The 25,207-nt window shown below is 55.9% G+C and overlaps 1 protein-coding gene, 2 long non-coding RNA genes and 3 other non-coding genes across 8 annotated transcripts in view; 1 reads left to right on the plus strand and 5 right to left on the minus strand.

Moving 5' to 3' along the window:
* Positions 1-13,085, plus strand: part of ZSWIM4 (zinc finger SWIM-type containing 4) — a 37,940-nt gene extending 24,855 nt beyond the window's left edge. For all 3 annotated transcript variants that reach the window (XM_015123097.3, XM_077977544.1, XM_077977543.1), the window contains 4 exons: positions 4,269-4,423; positions 6,421-6,584; positions 9,651-9,732; positions 11,195-13,085. In XM_015123097.3, coding sequence (XP_014978583.2) covers positions 4,269-4,423; positions 6,421-6,584; positions 9,651-9,732; positions 11,195-12,054 — 1,261 coding nt within the window. In that variant the 3' untranslated portion in view covers positions 12,055-13,085. The remainder of the gene's footprint in view (positions 1-4,268; positions 4,424-6,420; positions 6,585-9,650; positions 9,733-11,194) is intronic.
* On the minus strand, positions 8,680-10,850 carry LOC144336753 (uncharacterized). The gene is made up of 2 exons (XR_013409077.1): positions 10,476-10,850; positions 8,680-9,280 (listed from the first exon to the last, which is right to left on the minus strand). It is a non-coding gene; the product is annotated as an uncharacterized LOC144336753 (long non-coding RNA).
* Positions 13,086-15,460: 2,375 nt separating the features above from the next.
* Positions 15,461-23,896, minus strand: LOC144336708 (uncharacterized). The gene is made up of 2 exons (XR_013409031.1): positions 23,747-23,896; positions 15,461-17,637 (listed from the first exon to the last, which is right to left on the minus strand). It is a non-coding gene; the product is annotated as an uncharacterized LOC144336708 (long non-coding RNA).
* MIR24-2 (microRNA mir-24-2) lies at positions 17,220-17,292 on the minus strand. The gene has a single exon (NR_032089.1). It is a non-coding gene; the product is annotated as a microRNA mir-24-2 (primary transcript).
* On the minus strand, positions 17,373-17,450 carry MIR27A (microRNA mir-27a). The gene has a single exon (NR_032088.1). It is a non-coding gene; the product is annotated as a microRNA mir-27a (primary transcript).
* On the minus strand, positions 17,518-17,590 carry MIR23A (microRNA mir-23a). Its single transcript, NR_032087.1, has one exon. It is a non-coding gene; the product is annotated as a microRNA mir-23a (primary transcript).
* Positions 23,897-25,207: the final 1,311 nt, after the last annotated feature.

The following is a 25,207-nucleotide window of genomic DNA, read 5'->3' on the forward strand; positions in this document are numbered from 1 at the left end:
CTGGCTAAATGTGTAGTATTATTTTGAGTTTGAGAATATTCACATGATACATGAAAAGGTACACAAAGCTGAGATCTTTTCTAGGCAGGTTTATCTCAGCCTACCCAGATCTCTCTGGAGGCAAGCATTGTTACCATTTTCGTATCTATCCTGCAAGAATTGAGGTTTCTGCAAATCCAGAATCTGGAAATTGAACGCTGGTCCTCCTTTTATACCGGTGGTACATCCTGTATCTATTCTTTGCACCGTTTTTTTCATTGAGCTTTGCATCTTATAGGATTTGTCGTATCACACAGGACGTGAATCACTGCGTAGTCTTCCACTGTAAGGACACGTCATAAAAGAACCAGTTGGGGCCAGGCGCGATGGCTCACGCCTGTAATCCCAACACTCTGGGAGGCCGAGGGGGGCGGATCACGAGGTCAGGAGATCGAGACCATCCTGGCTAACGCTGTGAAACCCCATCGCTACTAAAACTACAAAAAAATTAGCCGGGTGTGGTGGTGGGCGCCTATAGTCCTAGGGAGGCTGAGGCAGGAGAATGGCGTGAACTGGGGAGGCGGAGCTTGCAGTGAGCCCAGATTGCGCCACTGCACTCCAGCCTGGGCGGCAGAGAGAGACTCTGTCTCAAGAAAAAAAAAGGCCAACTCGATAGTAAACCATGCCCAACAAGGTGAAACCTATTCCACGCCTTCTGAAACCATCCTTCAGAGATACCTGTAAACAACTTGGGATCCGGCCTGGTGGTACACATCTATGGTCCCAGCTACTTGGGAGGCTGAGGAGGGAGGATTGTTTGAGGCCAGGAATTCAAGGCTGTAGTGATCTATGATCCCACCTATGAATTGCCACTGCACTCCAGCCTGGGCAACAGAGCAAGACCCCATCTCTCTTTTTTTGTCTTTTTAGAGACAGTCTCACTCCATTGCCCAGGCTGGAATGCAATGGCAGGATCATAGCTCTTCACAGCCTCGTATACTTGGGCTCATAGGATCCTCCCACCTCAGCCTTTCAAGTAACTAGGACTACAGGCACTCATCACTACACCTGGCTAGTTTTTATTTTTTATTTTATTTTTTTTTTTTGAGAGGGAGTCTCACTCCATTGCCCAGGCTGAAGTGCAGTGGCGCAATCTCGGCTCACTGCAAGCTCCGCCTCCCGAGTTCACGCCATTCTCCTGCCTCAGCCTCCCGAGTAGCTGGGACTACAGGTGCCCACCACCACTCCCAGCTAACTTTTTGTATTTTTAGTAGAGACAAGGTTTCACCATGTTAGCCAGGATGGTCTGATCTGATCTCGTGATCCACCCGCCTCGGCCTCCCAAAGTGCTGGGATTACAGGCATGAGCCACCGCACCTGGCCTAGTTTTAAATTTTTTTTTTTTTAGAGATGGGATCTCATTACATTGCCCAGGTTGGTCTCAAATTCCTGGTCTCAAGCGACCCTCTCATCTTGGCCCGTCTCTTTAAAACACACACACACACACAGACACACACACACACACACACACACACACAGAGTTGGGAGTGTTTTCCCAGAATATTTAGAAAGAGCAGCATGTAAGAGCCAAGATTTAGACAACAGACTTTTCTATGCAAAAATTTTTTTCTCAGCAAAATACAGCCCATGAGGCCTAATTTGGCCTGCCACCTGTTTTTGTACAGCCCATGAGATAAGAATGGTTTTTACATTTATAAACGGTTGAAAAAAATCAAAAGAATATTTTATAACACATGAAAAATATGTGAAATTCAAATTTCAGTGTCCAGAAATGGCTTTATTGGCACACAGCCATGTCCATTCATCTGTGAATTGTCTGTGGCTTCTTTGGCAGGACAATGACAGAATTAAGTTGTTGAAATACAGATCAGCGGCCGGGAACGGTGGCTCACGTAATCCCAGCACTTTGGGAGGCTGAGAGGGGTGGATCACTTGAGGACAGGAGTTCAAGACCAGCCTGGCCAACATGATGCAACCCCATGTCTACTAAAAATACAAAAATTAGGGCCAGGAGCCATGGTACACGCCTGTAATCCCAGCACTTTGGGAGGCCGAGGTGGGCGGATCACCTGAATTCGGGAGTTCGAGACCAGCCTGACCAACATGGAGAAACCTTGTCTCTACTAAAAATACAAAATGAACTGGGCACGGTAGTGCACGCCTGTAATCCTAGCTATTCAGGAGGCTGAGGCAAGATAATCATTTGAACCCGGGAGGCAGAGGTTGCAGTGAGCCGAGATTGTGCCACTGCAATCCAGCCTGGGCAACAAGACCAAAACTCTGTCTCAAAAAAATAAATAAATAAAAACAAAAGCCGGGCGCGGTGGCTCACGCCTGTAATCCCAGCACTTTGGGAGGCCGAGGCGGGCGGATCACAAGGTCAGGAGATCGAGACCACGGTGAAACCCCGTTTCTACTAAAAATACAAAAAATTAGCCAGGTGTGATGGCGGGCGCCTGTAGTCCCAGCTACTCAGGAGGCTGAGGCAGGAGAATGGCGTGAACCCGGGAGGCGGAGCTTGCAGTGAGCCGAGATTGCGCCACTGCACTCCAGCCTGGGCGACAGAGCGAGACTCTGTCTCAAAAAAAAAAATAAAATAAAATAAAAAAATAAAAATAAAAACAAAAATGTAAAAATTAGCCGGGCACGATGGCGCACGCCTGTAATCCCAGCAACTCAGGAGGCTGAGGCATGAGAATTGCTTGAACTTGGGAGGCAGAGGTTACAGTGAGCCAAGATCACGCCACTGTACTCCAGCTGGATGACAGAGCGAGACTCTCTAAAAAAAAAAAAGAAAAGAAAAAAAAAAAGAAATACAGACCAAAGACCCTGCAAAGCCCAAAATATTAGTGGTCCAGCCCTTTGAAGAAAAAATATGCCGGCCTCTTGTCTGAGTCCATGACTCAGTACCTTATATAATCTTCAAAACAACCTAGCAAAATAAGTATGTTTACTCTCATTTTCCATCTACAGGAACAGCAAGGAAGCTTAGGTAATATTTGGAATGAGGCTAGCCTGAGTCCTATTGCATGCTGTTAATCCCACCATTGGGCAACTTTGAATAACTTTTTTTGTTGTTGCTGTTGTTGTTTTTGTTGAGACGGTCTCTTTCTGTCACCCAGGCTGGATGGAGTGCAGTGGCACTGTCACAGCTCACCGCAGCCTCAAACTCCCAGGCTCAGGCGATCCTCCCACCCACCTCAGCCTTCTGAGTAGTTTGGACTACAGGAGCCCACCACCACCCCCAACTAATTTTTGTATTTTTTGTAGAGACAAGGTTTCGCTGTGTTGCCCATGCTGGTCTCAAACTCCTGGACTCAAGCAATCTGACTGCCTCAGTCTACCAAAGTGCTAAAATTACAGGCATGAGCCACTGTGCCTGGCCTTGAATAACTTTCTAAACACAGAACTGCATATATGGTGAGCCACTTAGCAATATAGCTTACAAGGAGGCTGAGACAGGAGAATCACCTGAGACCAGGAGTTTGAGACCAGCCTGGGCAACATAGCAAGACCCCATCTTTATAGAGAGAGAGACAGAGAAAGAGAGAGATAGGAGGGACAGAGGGAGGGAGGGAGGGAGGGAGGAAGGAAGGAAGGAAGGAAGGAAGGAGAAGAGAAGAAAGGGAAAGAAAAGGCTGGGCTTGGTGGCTCACACCTGTAATCCCAGCACTTTAGGAGACTGAGGCAGGCAGATCATCTGAGGTCAGGAGTTCAAGACCAGCCTGACCAACATGGAGAAACCCCATCTGTACTAAAAATACAAAATTAACCGGGCATGGTGGCACATGGCTCGTAATCCCAGCTACCCGGGAGGCTGAGGCAGCAGAATCGCTTAAACCAGGGAGGTGAGGTTGCAGTGAGCCGAGATCGCGCCATTGCACTCCAGCCTGGGCAACAAGAGCGAAACTCGGTCTCAAAAAGAAAAAAGCCAGGTATGGTGGCACATGCCTGTAGTCCTAGCTACTCAGGATGCTGAAATGGGAGGATCACTTGAGCCCAGAAGTTCAAGGCTGCAGTGAGCTATGATTGCACCACAGGACTCCAGCCTGGGTGACGGAGTGAGACCCTGTCTCTAAAATAAGTAAATGTATCAATTTATAAACAACACTGCAGTGAACATCTTGCACACACATCTTCCACCATCTTGAGTTGTCAGGGCTCTGCTGGCTGAAGTGGGGAGGCCAAGACAGGAGGCTTCTCTGTCTCCTAGAGAGAATGGGGACAACAGACCCACCTCACCATGGCTCACTTCTCCTCTTACCCAGGCTGCCTGTACTGGAGACAGCATTTCCTGCTGGAGAACCTCATCCCAGCCCACTGGACTCCATCATGAGCAACCGCTTCCCCCGCTGGTTCATCCTTGGCCACCTGGAGACCCGCCAGTGTGAACTGGCTTCCACCATGTTGACAGCCGCCAAGGGTGAGGGTGGCAGCTGTCCTGATTCCTTTATCTTCCTCCTCTGTCATCTCCTTCTTCCTTCCCTCTTAACTTTCCTACTTCCTCTTATCCTTTCACGAAATTCCACCCACATTCCTTGAGCGCCTCCTATATATACCAGACACTGTCTCAGGTGCTGGGGATGTAGCAGGTGGCAAAACTGTCCCAGATCCCCTGCCCTGTGGAATGACATTCTAGTGGGGAGAAGCAAGTGATGCAGTAAATGAGACAGGAACAAGTACCATGGAGTGGAATAAAACAGGTGAACATTTAAGCAGAGACTGGAAGGTAAGGTGGAGCCATGCAGGTAGCTGGTGTCTTAGCTCAGGCTGCCGTAACAAAACACCAGAGACTGCGGGACTTCAACAACAAAAATTTATTTTCTCACATTTCTGGAGGCTAGAAGTCTAAGATCACTACGTCAGTATGGCTAGTTCCTGGTGAGGGCTCTCTTCCCAGCTTACAGACGGCTGCCTTCTTGCTGTGTTGAGAGTTGGGGGGAGTGGAGGGGTGAGTAGAGAGGAAAGTGAGAGAGAGGAGGTGGGGAGAGAGAGAGAGGGACAAAGAGATAGTAGGAGGGGGACAGAGAGAGGAGTCAGGTAACAGAGGAGAGAAGAAAGAGAAGAGGGAGAGAGGAGAGACCGAGAGGAAAAGTTAAATTTCTCCAGTGTATCTTCTTCTAAGGTCAGTAACCCCCCCATGAGTACCTGAACTTCATGACCTCATCCAAACCTCATTATTGGCTGAGCACGGTAGCTCATGCCTGTAATCCCAGCACTTTAGGAGGCTGAGGAGGGCAAATCACTTGATGCCGGGAGTTTGAGACCAGCAAATCACTTGAAGCCAGGAGTTCAAGAACAGCCTGGCCAATATGGTAAAACCCCGTCTCTACTAAAAATGCAAAAATTAGCCAGGCACAGTGGCGCACACCTGTAATCCCAGCACTTTGGGAGGCCAAGGCAGGGGGATCGCCTGAGGTCAGGAATTCAAGACCAGCCTGGCCAAATGGTGAAATCCTGTGTCTACTAAAAATACGAAAATTAGCTGGGCGTGGTGGCGGGCACCTGTAATCTCAGCTACTTGGGGAGGCTGAGGCAGGACAATCGCGTGAACCCGGGAGACAGAGGTTGCAGTGAGCCGAGACTACCACTGCACTCCAGCCTGGACAACAAGAGCAAAACTCCATCTCAAAATAATAATAAAAGCTAACATTTGAGCAGCTCCTTGCCATGTTAAGGCCTTGCCAAGTATGGGCCCACCACCACCCTGTGAGGTGGGTTCCATTGCCTGAGTGTTACCCATTTTACAGATGGGGCAGCCAGGGCACAGAGAGGTAAAGTGACTTACTCAGGGTCACACAGCTAGTGGGTGGCAGGACCAGAATTTGAACCCAGGCATTCTGGGTGTGCACCCGATGCCCTTGAGATGAGGGAGAGGTCCACAGGATCCCTAGGTGGCTTTCTTTTCTTTTTTCTTTTTTTTTTTTTGAGATGGATATCGCTCTGTCACCCAGGCTGGAGTGCAGTGGTGCGATATCAGCTCACTGCAGCCTGTGCCTCCCGGGTTCAAGTGATTCTCGTGCCTCAGCCTCCCAAGTAGCTGGGATTACAGGCGCCCGCCACCATGCCCAGCTAATTTTTGTAGACGGGGTTTTGCCATGTTGGCCAGGCTGGTCTCAAACTCTTGACCTAGTGATCCGCCCACCTAGGCCTCCCAAAGTGATGGGATTACAGGTGTGAGCAGCCACTGCACCCTACCCCTAGGTGGCTTTCTGTAACAGGAAAGGGCCACAGAGGAGATAATTGGCAAGGCCTGGGGGCGCTGAGGTCTGAATCTTCACAGAACCATTGCCCAGTACACATCCCTCTACACTCACACGTGTCTCTGGGTGGAAGGATCTGTGTGAACAGGTCGGGTGGTTGTCAAAGGCTGGTGCTGGGGTGTACCTGACGGTGTCCTCTGTCCCTCCCTTCACCCAGGAGACCCCAAGTGGCTACACGCGGTACTGGGCTCCATCCAGCAGAACATCCACTCTCCCGCCCTGCTCTTCAAGCTGGCGCAAGACGCCTGCAAGACAGCCACCCCGGTTAGCGCCCCACCAGACACCACGCTGCTGGGCATCGCACTGGAGCTGGGGCTGCAGGTGAGGGCTGCCAGGTGGATGCGGGAGGGCGATGCTGGCTTGGGGCCAGGATTGATTGTGAGCTGCGCCTCCGGGGGCATGGGCTGTGAGTGAGCCACTTCGCTGGGGACCCCGCTTTTGCCCGAGCTGTTCCTCAGGGGTGGGGCCTGAGCGAGAGCCACTCCCTTGGGGCGGGGACTGTGAGTGAGCCACACCTCTGAGGGCGTGGCATGAGTGGGCCACTTCCTTGGGGGCGTGGCATGAGTGAGCCACTCCCCTGGGAATGGGGATTAGATGAATCGTGTCTCGTGTCTCGGCGATGGGGTCTGCATGTGGGCCACACCTCTGCAGGTGGGGCCTGACTGTCAACCTCACCTTTGGGGGCAGAGCCACAGAAGGGCAAGGTCTGTAAGACTTGGGAGTGTGGGAATGGGGTCCCCATTAGGGGTGAAGCCTATGAATTATTAATAGAATCCACCTATGGAGGAGACTGAGGTCTAGGGAAGAGTTGTCACTGGAGCAGAGAGGCAGGGCCTGCAAGCCAGCGGATGGATAGCAAGCGAAATCTGGGGGTGGGGCCTGGGAGTGATGTGCTATTGGTTAAAGATCATGGGCGGGTGGGTTTGAAGCCGAGGGTGGGACAGAGCCTACCAATAAGGAGCTTCCTTGGGGGCGGGGCCTGAAGAGGATCGCCCATCTATGGAAAGGGATTCACCACTGAGAGGCTGGCCCTGGGTAAGGTCCTGAAGATGAGATGCCAGCCAACTCTAGGGGTGGGGTCTGTGGTTGAAAGTCCTGTATGCGGCAGGGTGTGGTGGCCCACACCTGTAATCCCAGCACTTTGGGAGGCCGAGGCGGGCAGATCACGAGGCCAGGAGTTCGAGACTAGCCTGGCCAACATGATGAAACTCCATCTCTACTAAAAATACAAAAATTAGCCAAGCATGGTGGCACGCACCTGTAATCCCAGCTACTCGGGTTGAGGCAGGAGAATCGCTTGAACCCGGGAGGCAGAGGTTGGAGTGAGCCGAAATCACGCCACTGCACTCCAGCCTGAAGGACAGAGCAAGACTCTGTCTCATGAAAAAAAAAAAAAAAAAGTCCTGTATGCAGGGCCTACAGCTGAGCGTCTGGGTCATCCCCAGGGGCCAAACAAAGGGTGGTACTGCAAGGGCAAATCTTGGGTGCAGCTTGCTGGAAAGAAGTCGTCCGTAGGGTATGGGTCCCATGGGACCTGGAGGAGGGCGGAGACTGCAGGAATAGACAGGTAAGAGACCTGTGGGGGTGGGGCCTCAGAGGGTGGCAGAAGTTCACTAAGAAGATAAGGAATAGGGCCGGGCACAGTGGCTCACACCTGTAATCCCAGCATTTTGGGAGGCCAAGATGGGAGGATTGCTTGGGGCCAGGAGTTTGAGATTGGCCTGGAAAACATAGTGAGACCCCTGTCTCTAAAAAAACAACTTTAGGGCCGGGCACGGTGGCTCATGCCTGTAATCCCAGCACTTTGGGAGGCTGAGGCAGGCAGATCACAAGGTCAGGAGATAGAGACCATCCTGGCTAACACGGTGAAACCCTATCTCTATAAAAATACAAAAAATTAGCCAGGCGTGGTGGCGGGCGCCTGTAGTTCCAGCTACTCGGGAGGCTGAGGCCGGAGAATGGCGTGAACCCAGGAGGTGGAGCTTGCAGTGAGCCGAGATCGCGCCACTGCACTCTAGCCTGGGCGACAAGCAAGACTCCGTCTCAAAAAAAAAAAAAAAACTTTAAAAATTAGCCAGATGTGATGGTGCACCCCTGTAGTCCCAGCTCCTCAGGAGGCTGAGGCAGGAGGATTGCCTGAGGCCAGGAATTTGAGGCTGCAGCAGTGAGCTATGATCACACCACTGCACCCCAGGTTACAGAGCAAGAAGACCCCAACTCTAAAAGAAAAAGCAGAAAAGAAAAAAGAAATTGGGGCCAGGTGCTGTGACTCGCACCTGTAACCTGTAATCCCAGCACTTTGGGAGGCTGAGGTGGATCGCTTGAGGCCAGGAGTTCAAGACCAGCCTGGCCAACACAGTGAAAACCCATCTCTACCAAAAATTAGCCGCAGGTGGTTATGGGCGCCTGTAATTCCAGCTACTTGGGAGGCTGAGGCAGGAGAATCACATGAACCCAGGAGGTGTAGGTTACAGTGAGCCGAGAGACCACAACTGCACTCCAGCCTGGGTGACAGAGTGAGACCCTCAAAAAAAAAAAAAAAAAGGAAGCCGGGCGCGGTGGCTCATGCCTGTCATCCCAGTACTTTGGGAGGTTAAGGCGGCAGATCACGAGGTCAGGAGATCGAGACCACCCTGGCTAACACGGTGAAACCCCGTCTCTACTAAAAGAAATACAAATAATGAGCTGGGTGTGGTGGCAGGTGCCTGTAGTCCCAGCTACTCAGGAGGCTGAGGTAGGAGGAATGGCCTGAACCTGGGAGGCAGAGCACGCAGTGAGACAAGATCGAACCACTGCGCTCCAGCCTGGGTGACAGAGCAAGACTCCATCTCAAAAAGGAAAAAAAAAAAAGGCCAGGCGCAGTGGCTCACTCCTGCAATCCCAGCATTTTGGGAGGCTGACGCTGGCGTATCACAAGGTCAGGAGATTGAGACCATCCTGGCTAACACAGTGAAACCCCGTCTCTACTAAAAGTATAAAAATTAGCTGAGCATGGTGGCAGGCGCCTGTAATCCCAGCTACTTGGGAGGCTGAGGCAGGAGAATTGTTTGAACTTGGGAGGCGGAGGTTGTAGTGAGCCAAGATCGCGTCACTGCACTCCAGTCTGGATGACAGCAAGATTCCATCTCACAAAACAAACAAACCATCTCAAAAAACAAACAAACAAAAACAAAAACAGCAAAACAACAATCCTATGAGACAGATACTATTTTATCTCCATTTTTCTAAGTAAGGAAACTGATGCCTAGAGAGTTGAGATCACTTACCCAGGTTCATTGGTTCAGCTTTAACCTCCAAGTGTTTCTGGGGTCCTCCATCTCCCAATGCCCCTCCATAGGCCAGCCCAAGACTCGGGCTAACCCCCTTCTCCCCACCCCTACCCTGCAGGTGATGCGGATGACTCTGAACATAATGACCTGGCGGCGGAGGGAGATGGTGCGCTGGCTGGTCAGCTGTGCCACAGAGATTGGTGAGAGCCCCTAAGGGGACCTGCAACCCACCTCGCTGTTCTGGTTCTGCAGAGGGCACTGAGAGAACCAGACAGACAAGAAAGAGAGAAGCAGCTGGGCACGGTGGCTCACGCCTGTAATCCCAGCACTTTGGGAGGCCAAAGCGGGAGGATCACTTGAGCCCAGGAGTTCAAGAGCAGCTTGGGTAACATAGTGATACCCCATCTCTACAAAAAGTTAAAAACTAGCTGGGCATGGTGGCACGTGCCTATAGTTCCACCTGCTTGGGAGGCTGAGGCAGGAGGATCGCTTGAGCCCAGGAGATCAATGCTACAGTTAGCCATGATTGTGCCACTGCACTCCAGCCTGTGCGACAGAGGAAAACCCCCTCTGGGGGAAAAAAAAAAAGAGAGAGAGAAGCAAGCCAGGCGTGGTGGCACACACCTATAGTCCCAACTATCGGGGGGGCTGAGGTGAGAAAATCACTTGAGCCCAGGAGATTGAGGCTGCAGTCAGCTGTGACTGTACCACTGCACTCCAGCCTGAGTGGCAGGGTGAGACCCTGTCTCTAAAAAATTGTTTAATAAAAGTAAAGAGGGCCGGGCGCCGTGGCTTACCCCTGTAATCCTAGCACTTTAGGAGGCTGAGGCAGGTGGATCACTTGAGGTCAGGAGTTGGAGACCAGCCTAGCCAACATGGCAAAATCCCATCTCTACTAAAAATGCAAAAATTACCCAGGTGTGGTGATATGTGCCTGTAATACCAGCTACTTGGGAGGCTGAGGCAGGAGAATTTCTGGAACCCAGGAGATGGAGGTTGCAGTGAGCCAAGAACTCGCTGCTGCACTCCAGCCTGGGTGACAGAGCAAGACTCCATCTCAGAACGGGCATATCACAAGGTCAGGGGATCAAGACCATCCTGGCTAACAGGGTGAAACCCTGTCTCTACTAAAAATATTAACAAATTAGCTGGGCATGGTGGCCGGCGCCTGTAGTCCCAGCTACTCGGGAGGTCGAGGCAAGAGAATGGCTTGAACCCGGGAGGCAGAGCTTGCAGTGAGCCGAGATCGCGCCACTGCACTCCAGCCTGGGCAACAGAGCGAGACTCCACCTCAAAAAAAAAAAAAAAAAAAAAAAAGGGACAGAGAAGTAGAGACTCTTCCCCGATTCCAGCCTGTGCTCAGGGCTTGGCCAGGAGGGAATGGCCGGCCAGCCGATGGAGCTGGACAGAGGCCTAGAGACTGGCCAGGCTAGTGTGGCTGCAGCGGGGTGAGGCGGGTGCAGAAAGAGGCTCCAAAGCTTAGCCTTCTACACGGGTCATTCCCACCTGGTCCAGCTGCACCCTGGTGATTTGGAGAGGAAGTTTCTGTTCAGCATGGTGTGTAGGTGGAAGTGGAGGTGACAGTGTCATGGTTAACCCACGCATACATACACATGTCTCTGCCCCCTCTCCTGATGGATTTCCCCCCTCACCTCCCACCAGGCCCGCAAGCCCTGATGAATATCATGCAGAACTGGTATTCCCTATTCACACCGGTGGAGGCGGCCACCATCGTAGCAGTGACGGGCACCACACACGCCACTCTGCTGCGACTGCAGCTGGACACACCCCGGAGGGAGGAGCTCTGGGCCTGCGCCCGCACCCTGGCCTTGCAGTGCGCCATGAAGGATCCTCAGAACTGCGCTTTGCCTGCCCTGACCCTGTGTGAGAAGAACCACTCGGCCTTCGAGGCGGCCTACCAGATCGTGCTGGACGCGGCGGCCGGCGGCCTGGGCCACGCCCACCTCTTCACTGTGGCCCGCTATATGGAGCACCGCGGGCTGCCGCTCCGGGCCTACAAGCTGGCGACGCTGGCCCTGGCGCAGCTCAGCATTGCCTTCAACCAGGACAGCCACCCTGCCGTCAACGACGTGCTTTGGGCCTGCTCGCTCAGCCACTCCCTGGGCCGGCACGAGCTCTCTGCCATCGTCCCCCTCATCATCCGCAGCATCCACTGTGCCCCAATGCTGTCCGATATTCTGCGCCGCTGGACTCTCTCGGCGCCCGGCCTGGGCCCCTTAGGGGCACGCCGGGCCACCAAGCCACTGGGTGCTGACCGGGCGCCGCTCTGCCAGCTCCTGGATGCGGCAGTCACCGCCTACATCACCACCAGCCACTCGCGCCTCACGCACATCAGCCCGCGGCACTATGGGGACTTCATTGAATTCCTGGGCAAGGCCCGGGAGACCTTCCTGCTGGCGCCCGACGGGCACCTCCAGTTCGCACAGTTCTTGGAGAACCTCAAACAGACCTACAAGGGCAAGAAGAAACTCATGCTTTTGGTGCGGGAGCGTTTTGGTTGAGGGGCAGTGGGGTGCGTGGGAGTGGGGATCCCCCTCGCCCCTGCGTCCCCCACCCTTGCTCTCCAATGAGGCCCACGTGGCATTTCAGTATTATTAAGTCAGGGAAGGAGCCCGGCTGGAGATGGGGGGCAGGGGAAGGGGCATCCTGCCACATGTGTGCCTGGGAGTGTGTGAGCAAGTGTGCAAGACTCCAGAAGCCGAAGCCATACTACCACCCAGAAGCTTAGAAGGGGTGTGTCCTTGGGCTGCTGGTATGACCCCACTTTGGGCCCCCCAAAAGCAATAGAGAAACTCCCCTTACCCAGACTGGCTTGGGCTCCAGGAGGGAAGCTGGGAGGCAGGACTTTCCAGAAATCAGCCCTCTAAATCAATGTAGCACATTTTCCCCCAACCCCACCCTGGGTGGCCAGGGGTCCTCCCCCACCCCTTACTCCTCAGGGCCCCCCGTTATGCCACCTCCAAAGTGGCTGCCCAGCCCGGACCAATGGCTCACCCCCACTGAAGGAATTGAAGAGGCCTCAGGCCTCAGCCTCATACCTCACCCCCTTATCCTCCTGTGTGGCCAGGACCCCCATTTCCTTGGGCACTAGGGTCCCAGGGTGGGCTCAGGGTTAGGGAAGTCATTGCTGCCCTCTCCTCTCACCTGCTAGTCACTGGACGTACAACTCAGGAACTGAGCGAGGCTCACACTGCCCCTCCCAACCTGGGGTGGGGGGACACAAATGAGAGAGAGCCAGAGACCCCACCCCCGATCGGGAAAGGAAAGAGACCTGCATCTTGGCGTTTTTCTGGCTCTCTTTTCACCCTTTCTCCTCCTCTCTTTCTGCTTCGCCCCTTCATACTCTGTTTTCATTTTTCCTGGCACTTACCTGCCTTTCTCTCCGCACCTAAGTCCCTGCCGCCATCTCTCTTTGGCCATCCTTCCTTTCCCCCACCTTGACCCAGGGAGGAGAAGGGAGAACATCACCCCCCCAGTCACCCCCACATCTCCCTTCTGTATATTAAGGACAAAAGATCACATCATTTTGTAACTTTTTTTCTATTTATTGAACGGTGTATTATATGTCCTTTTTTTTTTTTTTTTTTTAAAGACTGAACAGAGCTTTTTCTTTTTAATTTTGAGACTGGGGTGTGTCTCCCACCCCGTTTCCTCTACAAAAAAAAAAAAAAAAAAAAGACCTCATTTCTGGGTGCAGCGTCAAGCAAGGGGTGGGATGGGAGCGACTGCTGGCTTCATTCCATGGTACTTACGTAAATATTTCTCTTTTTATTGTCTTGCTCTGTTGCCCAGGCTGGAGTGCAGTAGCACGATCTGGGCTCACTCCAACCTTCTGCCTCCCAGGTTCAAGCGATTCTCCTGCCTTAGCCTCCGGAGTAGCTGGGATTACAGGCATGTGCCACCACACCCGGCTAATTTTTGTATTTTTAGTAGAGACGGGGTTTCGCCATGTTGGCCAGGCTGGTCTCGAACACCTGACCTCAGGTGATCTGCCCTCCTCAGCCTCCCAAAGTGCTGGGATTACAAGCGTAAGCCACCGCGCCAGGCCTTATGTAAATATTTCAAAACAGGGATGGACAGCTCACCATGAGGGAGCACAGGGCCGAATGCGTTACCGATGTCATTTAATTGTCACCACAGCCCTATGAGTTGGTAGGATTATCTTTTCCATTTTACAGATGAGAAAACTGAGGTTGCAAAGTGGAAAGAAAAGGCACCCAGCGGCTGGGTGTGGTGGCTTACGCCTGTAATCCCAGCACTTTGGGAGGCCAAGGCGGGCGGATCACGAGGTCAGGAGATCGAGACCATCCTGGCTAACACGGTGAAACCCCGTCTCTACTAAAAATGCCAAAAAAAATTAGCCGGGCGTGGTGGCGGGCGCCTGTAGTCCCAGCTACTTGCGAGGCTGAGGCAGGAGAATGGCGTGAATCCGGGAGGCAGAGCTTGCAGTGAGCCGAGATCGCGCCACTGCACTTCAGCCTGGGCGACAGAGCGAGACTCCGTCTCAAAAAAAATAAAAAAGGGCACCAGCTAGGACGTTTGATTTAGGACCTGGTTGCAGCCACTGACCCCTTCCCACCCCTGGCTGCAGGGCCCTTGAGCCCCTGGGAAGGGTCAAGATGGGGGTGGGGAGCGCCCTGGCTCCAGACACCAATATTGGGGGTCCTTGTCTCCAAATTGCTGAGCATGGGAGGCTGTGGCAAGTGTTGGGTGCAGCTGGATGTGGAAGACACCCCGAGTTTAGACTCGACCTCGGTGGGCGGGGCGCTGGCCAAGAGAAGAAAAACGGAGTGGGCGTGGTCGGCGCGTGGACGCTCGCCAGGGGACGTGGCCAGGGCGTGTCTGGGATCTTGCACCACTGAAGAGGCTCCCAATCGCCAAATAGAGTGAGGGATCCAAGGAACGTCGAGAAAGCCCGTGGTTGTGTAAAGTCCCTGGCTCCCCGAAAAGCAGTTTCCTCGGGGCCTTCCTCTCTTTTGGACGAATGGAAGTACTGTGTCTGGATCACTGTCAGAGCCGGGGCAGGAGAGGACAGAGGCTTCCCGGAGTGGCGGGGCCAGCCGCTAGAAGGTGGAGCCCACAGTCGGGGGCGGGACTTTGGCGGCGCTGGGCACGGGGATTGGCTTTTGGCACCGCCCCTCCGCTCGAGTGGACCAATCGGAGACGGCCCCACCTCCTGCCCCGCCGCGCGTAATCCCGCAGGTATGTGCGGGCGGACCCGGGACTGCCCCGCGCGCTCCGTGGCGCCGCCTGGAGGTCTGGGACGATGGAGGTGGGTGGAGAGCCCGGAGTGCACCCCCTTGTGGTCCCTGCCGCCTTTGGATCTGGGGGACTCTTTACTGTGCCCCTCAGGTGTCACTCACCCACGAATGTTCCCATGTACCTAGGGCATCACGCAGGTCCCAGCCACATCCAAATGTCCCCCTTAAGAACTGGGGTTTCCTTCATGTCACATCCCTCAAACCCAAGTTCCCCCCCAGCATTCTCAGATACCAGGCACCCCAAATCTTCCCCTGAGGCCCGAGTAATCCCGTAGGTCCAAGTTGCCCCCAAATGTCCCTAGCTCAAGACCCTCAAATCCTAGTTATCGCCACATGTCACCCCTCAGGCCCAGCGTTTCCCTCAGGGTCACCCCACCACCACCACTTCAGATCAGCTTCCATCCTCCCTTGATCAGCGATGTGAAAATCTCTCCAGTCTAGGGTTTCCCTCATGGTCACCCCACAATCCAGGACACCCCCAAGGTCACCTTTCCAAGCACGGGGCACCCTGCTGCTGTCCTCAGAGCAAGTGGGGTAGGGATGGGCAGGCAGGAGCCCAGAGTGCCAAGCCAATCAAAAGCTGAAGCCAATCAAAAGCTGAAAGCGATGGGAGGCAGGAGTGAATCACAGACCAGACCTTCAGGAATGAAGTCAGGGCAACTTTTATTTACTTGAACAACAGACATGACACACAGCACGATCTCTCCTCTCCATCCCATCCCAAGCAAGCTTCTGTCCACGCCTACCCAGGGTGGGGAAAAGGACAACGGCCTAGCCCCGATGACCTGGCGGACTTCATTGTGCCTCCTCAGTCCCATCCAGAAAAAAGCCTCCTCCCATCTGATTTCAAGGTAATGGAGAGAGGCCAGGCACGGTGGCTCACACCTGTAATTCCGGCGCGTTGGGAGGCAAAGGTGGGAGGATGGCTTGTGGCCAGGAGTTCCAGAAGAGCCTGGGCAACATAGTGAGACCTGTCCCCCCGCATCTCTACAAAAAGTTTAAAACACTTAGCCAGGTGCGGTGGTGCATTACCTGTAGTCCCAGCTACTGGGGAGGCTAAGGCAGGAGGATCACTTGTGCCCTGGCATTCAAGGTTGCAATGAGCCATGATCACACCAGCCTGGCCAAGATGGTGAAACCCCATCTCTACTAAAAATACAAAGATCAGCCGGGCATGGTGGTGGGCACCTGTAAGCCCAGCTACTCGTGAGGCTGAGGCAGGAGAATCGCTTGAACCCAGGAGGCGGAGGTTGCAGTGAGGCAAGATCACGCCACTGTACTTCAAGCCTGAGCAACAGAGTGAGACTCCATCTCAGAAACAAACAAAAAAAGGCCAGGCACGGTGGCTCACCCCTGTAATACCAGCACTTTGGGAGGCTAAGACGAGCGGATTGCTTGAGGTCAGGAGTTCAAGACCAGCCAGGGTAACATGGCAAAATCCTGTCTCTACAAAACATAAAAAAAATTGGCCGGGCGCAGTGGCTCACGCCTGTAATCCCAACAGTTTGGGAGGCTGAGGCGGGCAGATCACCTGAGGTCAGGAGTTCGAGACCAGCCTGGCCAACATGGTGAAACTCCGTCTCTACTAAAAATACAAAAATTAGCCAGGCATGGTGGCAGGCACCTGTAATCCCAGCTACTCAGGAGGCTGAGGCAGGAGAATCGCTTGAACCCAGGAGGCAGAGGTTGCAGTGAGCTGAGACGTGCAATGGCACTCCAGCCTGGCAGACAGAGCGAGACTTTGTCTCCCAAAAAAAAAAACAAAACAAAAAAAACAGAGTCCTAACTCTTCCCTGCCCTGAGAACCCCCTCAAGGCAGGGAGGATCAGCTATTCCCAGCTTAGTTCCCAGCGCCCCAGGACTAAGCAGACCCGCTTTTGTGTCCCTTCTGGGTCCACATGGACCTTGTTCCATGCCCTACATGTGGGGTGGGTGTCACTGCTCCTCCCCGCAAGTTAGAAAACTGCAGGGCCCAGCAAGAAGGGGCCAGGTCTGGTCAGCCCAGCCTGATACCGGAAGCCAGGAGTTGGCATTTAACGGTCTGGAGGCCCAAGGCAGCTTCCTCTTGGGTAACTGGCTGCTAGGAAGGTGTGGGCCAGGCCAGTGCCCCTGCCAGGCTTGGGAGAGGAGGGGCCAAGCCTCCTGGGAGAGGACACAGCTGGCTTCCCTTTTAATGGAAGGGCCACCCACTCACCCACCTGTCCACGCTGGCACCACAGCCCAGCCTGAGCTGTGGCCATGGAGGGGTCCCCAGTTGCAGAGTTGGGGATCAGGGCCTGCAGCAGACATCTGGGCCCAGCCAGACCCACCCACCACATCCCTCCTCCAGACATAGGTCTGATTCTGAGCCCTCATCTCTGCTCCAAGCATCAGCCCACGGGCTGCAGGCTCCAAGGGGGCTTGACTCCTGTTCCTGCTGAACTGAGCCAGTGTGCACAAACCAACTGTGTTTCAGCTCAGTAGGCACGGGAGGCAGAGCCCAGGGAGGCCAGGCAGCAGGATGGCAGACAGACAGGCGGCAGCAGGGGACAGGCGGCAAGGCCGGAGGAGGTGAGGGCCTGGGGGGCGGAACTTAGCCACTGTGAACACGACTTGGTGTGGACCCTGCTCACAAGCAGCTAAGCCCTGCTCCTCAGGCCAGGCACAGGCTTCGGGGCCTCTGCCACCCCGTCCCCGGGCGGCATCCTCGGTGGCAGAGCTCAGGGTCGGTTGGAAATCCCTGGCAATGTGATTTGTGACAGGAAGCAAATCCCATCCCCAGGAACCCCAGCCGGCCGTGGCACAGGGGTGAGGGGGACACCGGGCGGGGCCAGAGGCTGGCACCTGGAGGGGAGAGAGAGAGAGCAAAGGAGGTAATGAGATTTGGGGACACCTCCCCTCCAGGTCCCCAGACGCTTCCTTCGATCACAGGGAAGCCCTTTTCTCATATGCAGGAGCCACCACACGGGGAGCTGGAGCCTAGCTGTGCCCTCCGTTCCAGCCCCAGCACTGGAGAGGCAGAGATACCTGGAGGGCCCAGGCAGGACACGGAGGCTACAGCAACTTGCATGGCCAAGCTCCCCGCCCTCATTGAGCCCTGGGCAGGCCAAATGGGGCCATGGTGAGAGGAAGCCGAGGGGGGGCAGGCAGGCGGGTGAGGAAGTGATCTCACCCCAGCTGGCGCCACTTCCTAGAAGCCTGGAGGGCAGGAGGAAACCACCAGGGCCTCCCCCCGTGGCCCGGTCTCCTCAGTGGTCAGGGCTTAGCCCACACCCACCAGGGCGGATGCCAGCAGCAAAGCACCCCCGTCTCCTCCTAGACACGCACCCCCTGCCCCCAGAGCACAGGATCCAAGCTCCAAGATACAGGTCTCTCCACCCTAACAGCCCGAAGTTCAAATCCTTGCTCCACAGTTTCCCAGAGACCCTCCAAGCCTCAGTTTCTCCATCTGTAAAATGGAGCCAAGAGCCTCTTTTGCACAGCCCAGTGAGATGTCACCGAGTGTGTATGTCACTCAGAAAGTGCCCAGCACCAGGGTGAGATACAGAATTTTCAGGGCCCGGTGCAAAATGAACACATGGCCCTCTAGTTTGAAAACTAAGAATTTCAGCCCAGGCATGGTGGCTCACGCCTGTAATCCCAGCACTTTGGGAGGCCGAGGCAGGAGAGTCACCTGAGGCCAGGAGTTCAAGACCAGCCCAGGCAATACAACAAGACAAAAAAAAATTTTTTTTTTCTTTCTTTTTTTTTTTTTTGAGACGGAGTCTCGCTCTGTCACCACAGCTAGAGTGCAGGGTACAATCACAGCTCACTGCAGCCTCAGCCTCCCAGGTTCAAGTGATCCTCTCACCTCAGCTTCTGGGGTAGCTGGGACTACAGCTATGCACCACCACACCTGGCTAATTTTTTCTTTCTTTCTTCTTTTTTTTTTTTTTTTTTTTTTTTTGAGACAGAATCTCGCCCTGTTGCCCAGGCTGGAGTGCAATGGGGCAATCTCAGCTCACTGCAACCTCCACCTCCCGGGTTCAAGCGATTCTCCTGCTTCAGCCTCCCAAGTAACTGGGATTACAGGCGCCCGCCACCACGCCCAGCTAATTTTTGGATTTTTAGTAGAGACAGGGTTTCACCATGTTGGCCAGGCTGGTCTCGACCTCTTGACCGCAGGTGATCCATCTGCCTCGGCTTTCCAAAGTGCTGGGATTACAGGAGTGAGCCACTGCACCCGGCCCTAATGTTTGTTTTTTTGTTTTTTTTTTTGGAGAGATGGGGTTTCGCCATGTTGCCCAGACTGGTCTCCAACTCCTGGGCTCAAGCAATCCGCCTGCCTCAGCCTCCCAAAGTGCTGGGATTACAGGCATGACCCACAGTGTTCGGCCCACAAAAAGTTTATTAAAATATCAGCCAGGAAAGGTGATACACACCTGTAGCCCCAGGGGCCCAGGCGGCTGAGGTGGGAGGATTGCTTGAGCCCAGGAGTTTGGGGCTGCCATGATCTATGATCATGCCACTGAACTCCAGCCTAAGTGACAGAGCAAGACCCTATCTCTAAAATAAACAAAAACAAGTTTAAAAAAAAAAAAAAGAAAAGAAAATGATTTCAGGCTGAGCGCAGTGGGTCATCCCGGCACTTCGGGAGGCCAAGACAGGAAGATCGCTTGGGGCCAGGAGTTTGAGACCAGCTTGGCCAACATGACGAGACAAAAAAATAATGAAAAAAAAAATTTCATGACCTCGGCAGTGCAATATTAAACTAACATCCGGGTCCCTCCAAGCAGGGGTGCCGTGAGACTGCCCGAGTCACAAATGCATGAAGTCCGCCCTAATTCTTTAGTAAGTGGAGCCTCTTTTGATAAGAGCGCAACACCTGGCTAGCAGACTCCAGTTTTGGAGCCCAAGTCTGCCCAGATTTGAAAACCCCAGCTCTTCAGCTTCTGAGCTGAGTGACTCTGAGCAAGTCACTTAACCTCTCTGGGCCTCAGTTTCCCCATCTGCAAAACAGGGATAATAATAATAAGTATGGACTTCATAAGTCATGGTGAGGACCCCAGGAGTGATAAACATGATCACGACAGAGCTGCTACTGTCTTTGCCAGGCAAAGGATAACGGAAACATGGACGTCTCACACCAGGAAGGACCCCAGTGTCCGCCCGATCTGGTGGCGCTCACCACTTCGAGACAGGCGGCGAGGGATGTCCTGTTTTGTCCCCTCCCTATACGCACATACACACATACCAGTCACTCTTTCCCATCAGGCCCCAGCCCAGCCCTGTCCCCTTAGGGTCTGGAGGCGCCAACTGGGAGCAGGCGAGGCCCCGCAGGGCAGCCAGCCTCCCTGGGCCGCCTCCGGAAGTGAGACAGCACATTCGTGTCCCAGGGACGAGAACGGGAAGGGCGGCCATTTGGCCAGGCTCATTTCCTGTGGGGTTTCCCCTGCACAGAGCCCAGGGCCGGGGCCAAGGCCACTCCCCATCCTCGCAGGCAGAAAAGGTCTGGGTCTTGAGTGGAAGGGGCGCTGCCATGCAGGTGCTCAGGAGCCAGGGTTCCCTTTACCAATCACGGTGCGCTTCTCAGGCTCTTGGGAGATGGCGTCCAGAGGGGGACCAAGCTCCTGGCAGCTGTAGGCATGAGGGAGAGGGCGGGCCCCTGGGCTGGGGAGCAAAGCAGGCCCCAGGCTGCACCAAGACACGCCAGCCAGCCAATGCATGTGGGTATGCCTGAATACCCCCTCCAGACAGCGTTTGCATGGACCAGATACACACGGGTATGTATGTGCACCGCTACCCCCCCAACCTCATGCTCCAAGAATGAATCAGGGGCAGCTTCCGCCGGGGGCGCCACCACCACCTCCGCCCCCAAGCCTGGTCCCCAAATACTTTCCACCCTCACAGAGCAGCTGGGATCGGAAAATACCAAGGGCTGCAGGCCCCGCCCTGCCCGCCGCGCCACCCGCCCTCCCAGCCTGTCACTAACGCTTTGCCTAATGGGCCCAGACTCTCAGCAGAAGCTCCGTGGGCTGGGCCTCGAGCCAGCCGCCAACCTGGGCCGCCCGGCCAAGCGCCGCCTGACCACCAGGCCCCCCGCCCCTCTGCCCCAATCCCAGTGCTGCGACAATAACAACCGCCCCAATGGGCAGCCCTCAGAGGCTGGCACTGGGTGGGGAAAGTCAGGGCACTGACAAGTGGGTGGGCCCCGCTGCCCACCCAGGGCTGGGGTGGGGGGAGGCTCAGGAAGGGGTGAGTAAGTGAGGGCTGAATCACTTGTTATAAATAGGGGAACCATGAAAGTGACATCCCAGCCCCCATTGCGTCCGGCCAGTCCACTCTAACCCCTCCTTAGACTTTAATCTTTCCCAAACCAATCACAGAATTCCCAGGGGCCCCTCGTCTTCATGTTGGAAACCTTTAGTAGAGTAGTACACCCCGTCATCAGGTCTACCTCTGCCTTCTCCCCACATAGGTACATTTTGCAGTGAGGGCCTGGCTTTGGGGGTCCACTGGCCTTGAATGCAGTCACTGGCGTCTAGGCCCCATCCACCTCCCTCACCGCACCAATTCCCAGGCCCAAGGCTCCGGGCCCCTAGGCTCCCCAAGGCATTCTCAGGGTGTGGGCCACCACGGTCCTGGAGGGCGACCCCAGAATCTAGGCCAGGCGGGAGGCCTGGGGGCTTGGCATCTTCGAAGTCAATTCCCCAGGCACCGAGTCCCCACATCCTAGACCACCCAGCCCTGCTCTGCCCAGGGCCACAGCTCAGTGACCACACCCAGGGTGGCGCCAGCTCCCGCACCCTGGGGCAAGGCGTCGCTGGAGCGTGACTCAGCCATGCCCAGCATGGCGGCGCCCTTCTCTGCCCAAGGATTCTCACCCACACCCACTACCCTCCGCTCAACATCCTTCCCAGGCGACGGGCCCTAAAAGACACACCTTCCCCAGACACACCTCTGTGTCCACCCAGGACATTAGGAGGGAAGAAGGCGGCCAGCGGGGAAGTGTACACTTCTCTCCATCCCATTTCTGAATGCTTTCCATTTACAGCTAGAATAACTAAGGCTCAGAGATTCAGATTGGGACTTAAGGTCACGGAATAAGTCTTTAAAAAAATAAAAAAATTTTAAAAAGCCAGGCCTGACTGTGGCCTAAAACACATCCAACATGGAAAACAGAGGGACAGGAAGGAGTTTTCTCAAGATTGCCCAAGGTTCCTGGCACTGTTATTCCTGGAGGACAGAATCCCCCACCCAGCTTTCCAAAGTGAAGGGCAAACTCCAAAAAATGCCTTAAGAGGTATCAAAGCACCACCTAGATCAGGGCGAGCGGGTCACCCCAGTGTACCCACCAGGCCAATTATCCTGGGATTGCAGATGGATGGGGGCCTGCCCCTCAGCTGCGGTCTGCGTGGAACATCTGGCGTCCACTTGCATTGTTAGAGGGTGGGCACAACACGAGGGTCCCTCCTAAAGCATCCGCCTCTGCTGTATTTCTCCAGCAAGCAAGGGTCGGCGGAGGCTCAGTGGCCAGGCCAGCACAGACAGGCCCGACCCTCTGGACACGCCCTGTCACGCATGTGCTCCGCGTGCCAGCCCCAGGCCAGGCCGGCACCTATTTTAGGGCCCCCTCTAGGTCCACGGGCAAGGCCTGCCTGTTGGGGTCTTGAAGGAGCTCCCAGAGGACGTGCTGCAAGGGTAGAGGGCCATGGGTGCCTCACGGGATCAGAGAACAAAGCTAGCACCAGCCCCAGGGCCTGTGCCTTCCCAGGACATCGGCATGTGAACACATGTACCCAGGCTGGCCCGGGCAGGGCATGTGGGCGAGCGGACAGGGTGTGTCCAACATCACCTCGCCTCTAAGCCCAGGCACCTGTTGGGTACAGCCCTCCGGCTGGGGCAGGACTGCCAGAGGACACCCCTTATGCCAGGGGTCCCACAGCCCCCAGCCTCACCCTCATAGACCAGGAGTCACGGGCTGCCAGCTGGGGAGGCTTGGGAAAGGGGCAGGTGACAAGGAGCCAGTTGCACAGCCAAAACATTCACGAAGCCCCTGGGTCTGGGGCCTGGCTGGGCTGAGCTGGGCAGGGCAGGAAGGTCAGTTAGGGCTGAGGGCTTAAGGGGCTGACAAATCTAGTGCTAAAATCAGAGAAGGGTCTGGGGCTAAGACAGAAGAGTCGGGGTTCAGTCTAGGCCCTTTTAACCTCCTCCTGCAGCCAAAAGGCACGGGGACCCCGAGCTGCACAGGGCTGGTCCCCAACCTGGCTTCCCTTCCTATGCAACCTTGAATGAGCGCTTTTCTCCTGGATCAGCAGAAAGGAAAGGAGACGTCCCCCCAGCTCCCACCAGCCCCTGCCCAACAAGAGACCTTCCCTCTACCCACTGGGTGACACGTCAAGAACTTGGACCAGTATCCACCCCCGCCCCCATCCAAAGAACTCTGAGAGACCCCCCAACCCATTCTTCCCGTCCAAAGGCCAGGTCGGGGGCTAGGAGTGGGGGAGGCATATACATATCCAAGCCCCTCAACCCAAACCCCATGTCCGAGCAGGACACAAGCCCTCCCACCCTGCCAACTCTCTGTCCACCTTGACCTGCACAAGTCGCGCGGGCACCCGCCCTCCCCACCGCATTCCCATGCGTCTCCTGGGGGGTCGGGGTGGGGGGGCCCCTGGGAAGGGAGCAGAGGCCGGGCTGCCCTTCCCCCGCTCCGTAGGGGGCGCCCCGGGACTCCGCGACCGCCGCCGCCGTCAGACGCACTGTCCCCGATCCCCGACCCACCCCGGGCGGCGGGGCGCTCAAGGCGCACGGGGCGGCGCCCTCCGCTTCTCGCAACGCTCTTGGGGACCCGCCGGGCGCACCCCCACTCCGCCCACGAGCCAGGCGCGGAAAAGTTGCCGGCGCTGCTGCTGCCGCCGAGGCGCCGATCGCTCCCAGCCTCCCTCCCGGGTCCCTCCCGACTTCCACTTACCCGCGGGGGGAGGGGAGCCGGGCGCGCACTCCGGGCTCCGGCCGCCGCCCCGGGCCGGGCCGGCCGAGGCTCAGGCGGGCGGGCGGCGGGCCCGAGATCGTCCGGGGGCAGCCGCCGGCCGCGCTCCACCCCACTCACTGGCCGGCCCGCCGCGGGGCCGAATCGCTTTTAAAACCTTCTCGTCTCCTCCCCCCTCCCCGGGCCGGGCAGGGGGCGGGCGCGGGGCGGGGCGGGCGTCGCCGTCATGTGCCCCCGGAGCCGGCCCGCCCCCACTTTCTCTGTCCTGTCCCCCAACTCGGTCCCGTCCCCCAACTCAAGGCCAACTTTCTCCCTCCTTGTCCCGAAATCAGCCTGGGCCCCAAACCCAGCCCAACTTCCCCCTCTGGCCCCTGAACTTGGGTCCCAGTCCCGGGTTTTAAGCCCAAGGTTCTATCTGCGGGGGTAGGGTGGGAGCTAAGGGTCTAACCCCCCATCCCACCTCTGGAACCCCTACTGGTCTAAGGCCTGCCCCTGCCCAGGAAGAGGCAACCCAGGAGGCCCTGAGCCCCTGGGAATGGAGATTGGTGAGGGGCGGTTTTGGGGGGTGGGCTCGGTCCCAGACCCAGGGCACACTGGCCACTGCAGACCCCACCCGGGGAGGGGGTCCTAGGTCTGGGTATTGCTCTGGGATGCCGCCAAACAGGAACCCACACTTCCTCCAGTTCCACAGCGCCTTCTCCAGCCTTAGGAAGTTCCTCCTCTTATCCTACCTAATCTTCTCCCGCTGCCATCGAAAAGACTTTCTGATCCCAGGCCATGCGGCCCCTGGGTCTGGGTCCCCTCCCCCTAGGCTTCCTGGCACCCTCCCCCACACACTGGGACTTCTGGGAAACTCCCCGGGCTCCCAGAGTAGCCCTGGGAGCAAGGCCCTCCCTGAATCCCTCCCTCTTTCCCGGTGTGCGTGTCTTTCCCGCTCCATCCTCCAGCCTCCACAGGGAGGAACGCGGCTGCATTGTTCCTCAGGACGAGGCCCTGCCTGGGGGCCTGGCCCAGTGCCCAGGTGGGGGGCCAGGAACAAAACTCTGAGATCAAGGGGCGGGGTGCCCTCTGCAACCACACCAGTCTCCTTGGGCATGTCCGGCTGCCATCTGCCCTCTCCAGGCCGATGGACCCCTATCCACAACCCACAACCACCGTCGTGTCACAGCGGGGGTCTGGAACCCGCAGGACCCTTCCCAGACCGGGGTGGGCATTGCTTTGGGGGACGTTTCCCACTCAGCCCCCAATATTTTTGAGGTGTCATCCTTGGGGCTAGGGATGCAATTCTTCATCCACGTCTTGGGTGGTGACAGAGCAGCCTCCCCTTTTGAGTAACTCTGGGGGTGGGGGCGCGAGGGTACCCAGCAGCAGGCCAGGCCCTCCAAGGGACTGGAGGGACTGGTTGGACGCTTCTGTGTCACCTTGCACCCCAGAATTCCTCCA

This window comes from Macaca mulatta, chromosome 19, assembly GCF_049350105.2.
Source record: "Macaca mulatta isolate MMU2019108-1 chromosome 19, T2T-MMU8v2.0, whole genome shotgun sequence".
In the NCBI taxonomy this organism is placed as follows: Eukaryota; Metazoa; Chordata; class Mammalia; order Primates; family Cercopithecidae; genus Macaca; species Macaca mulatta.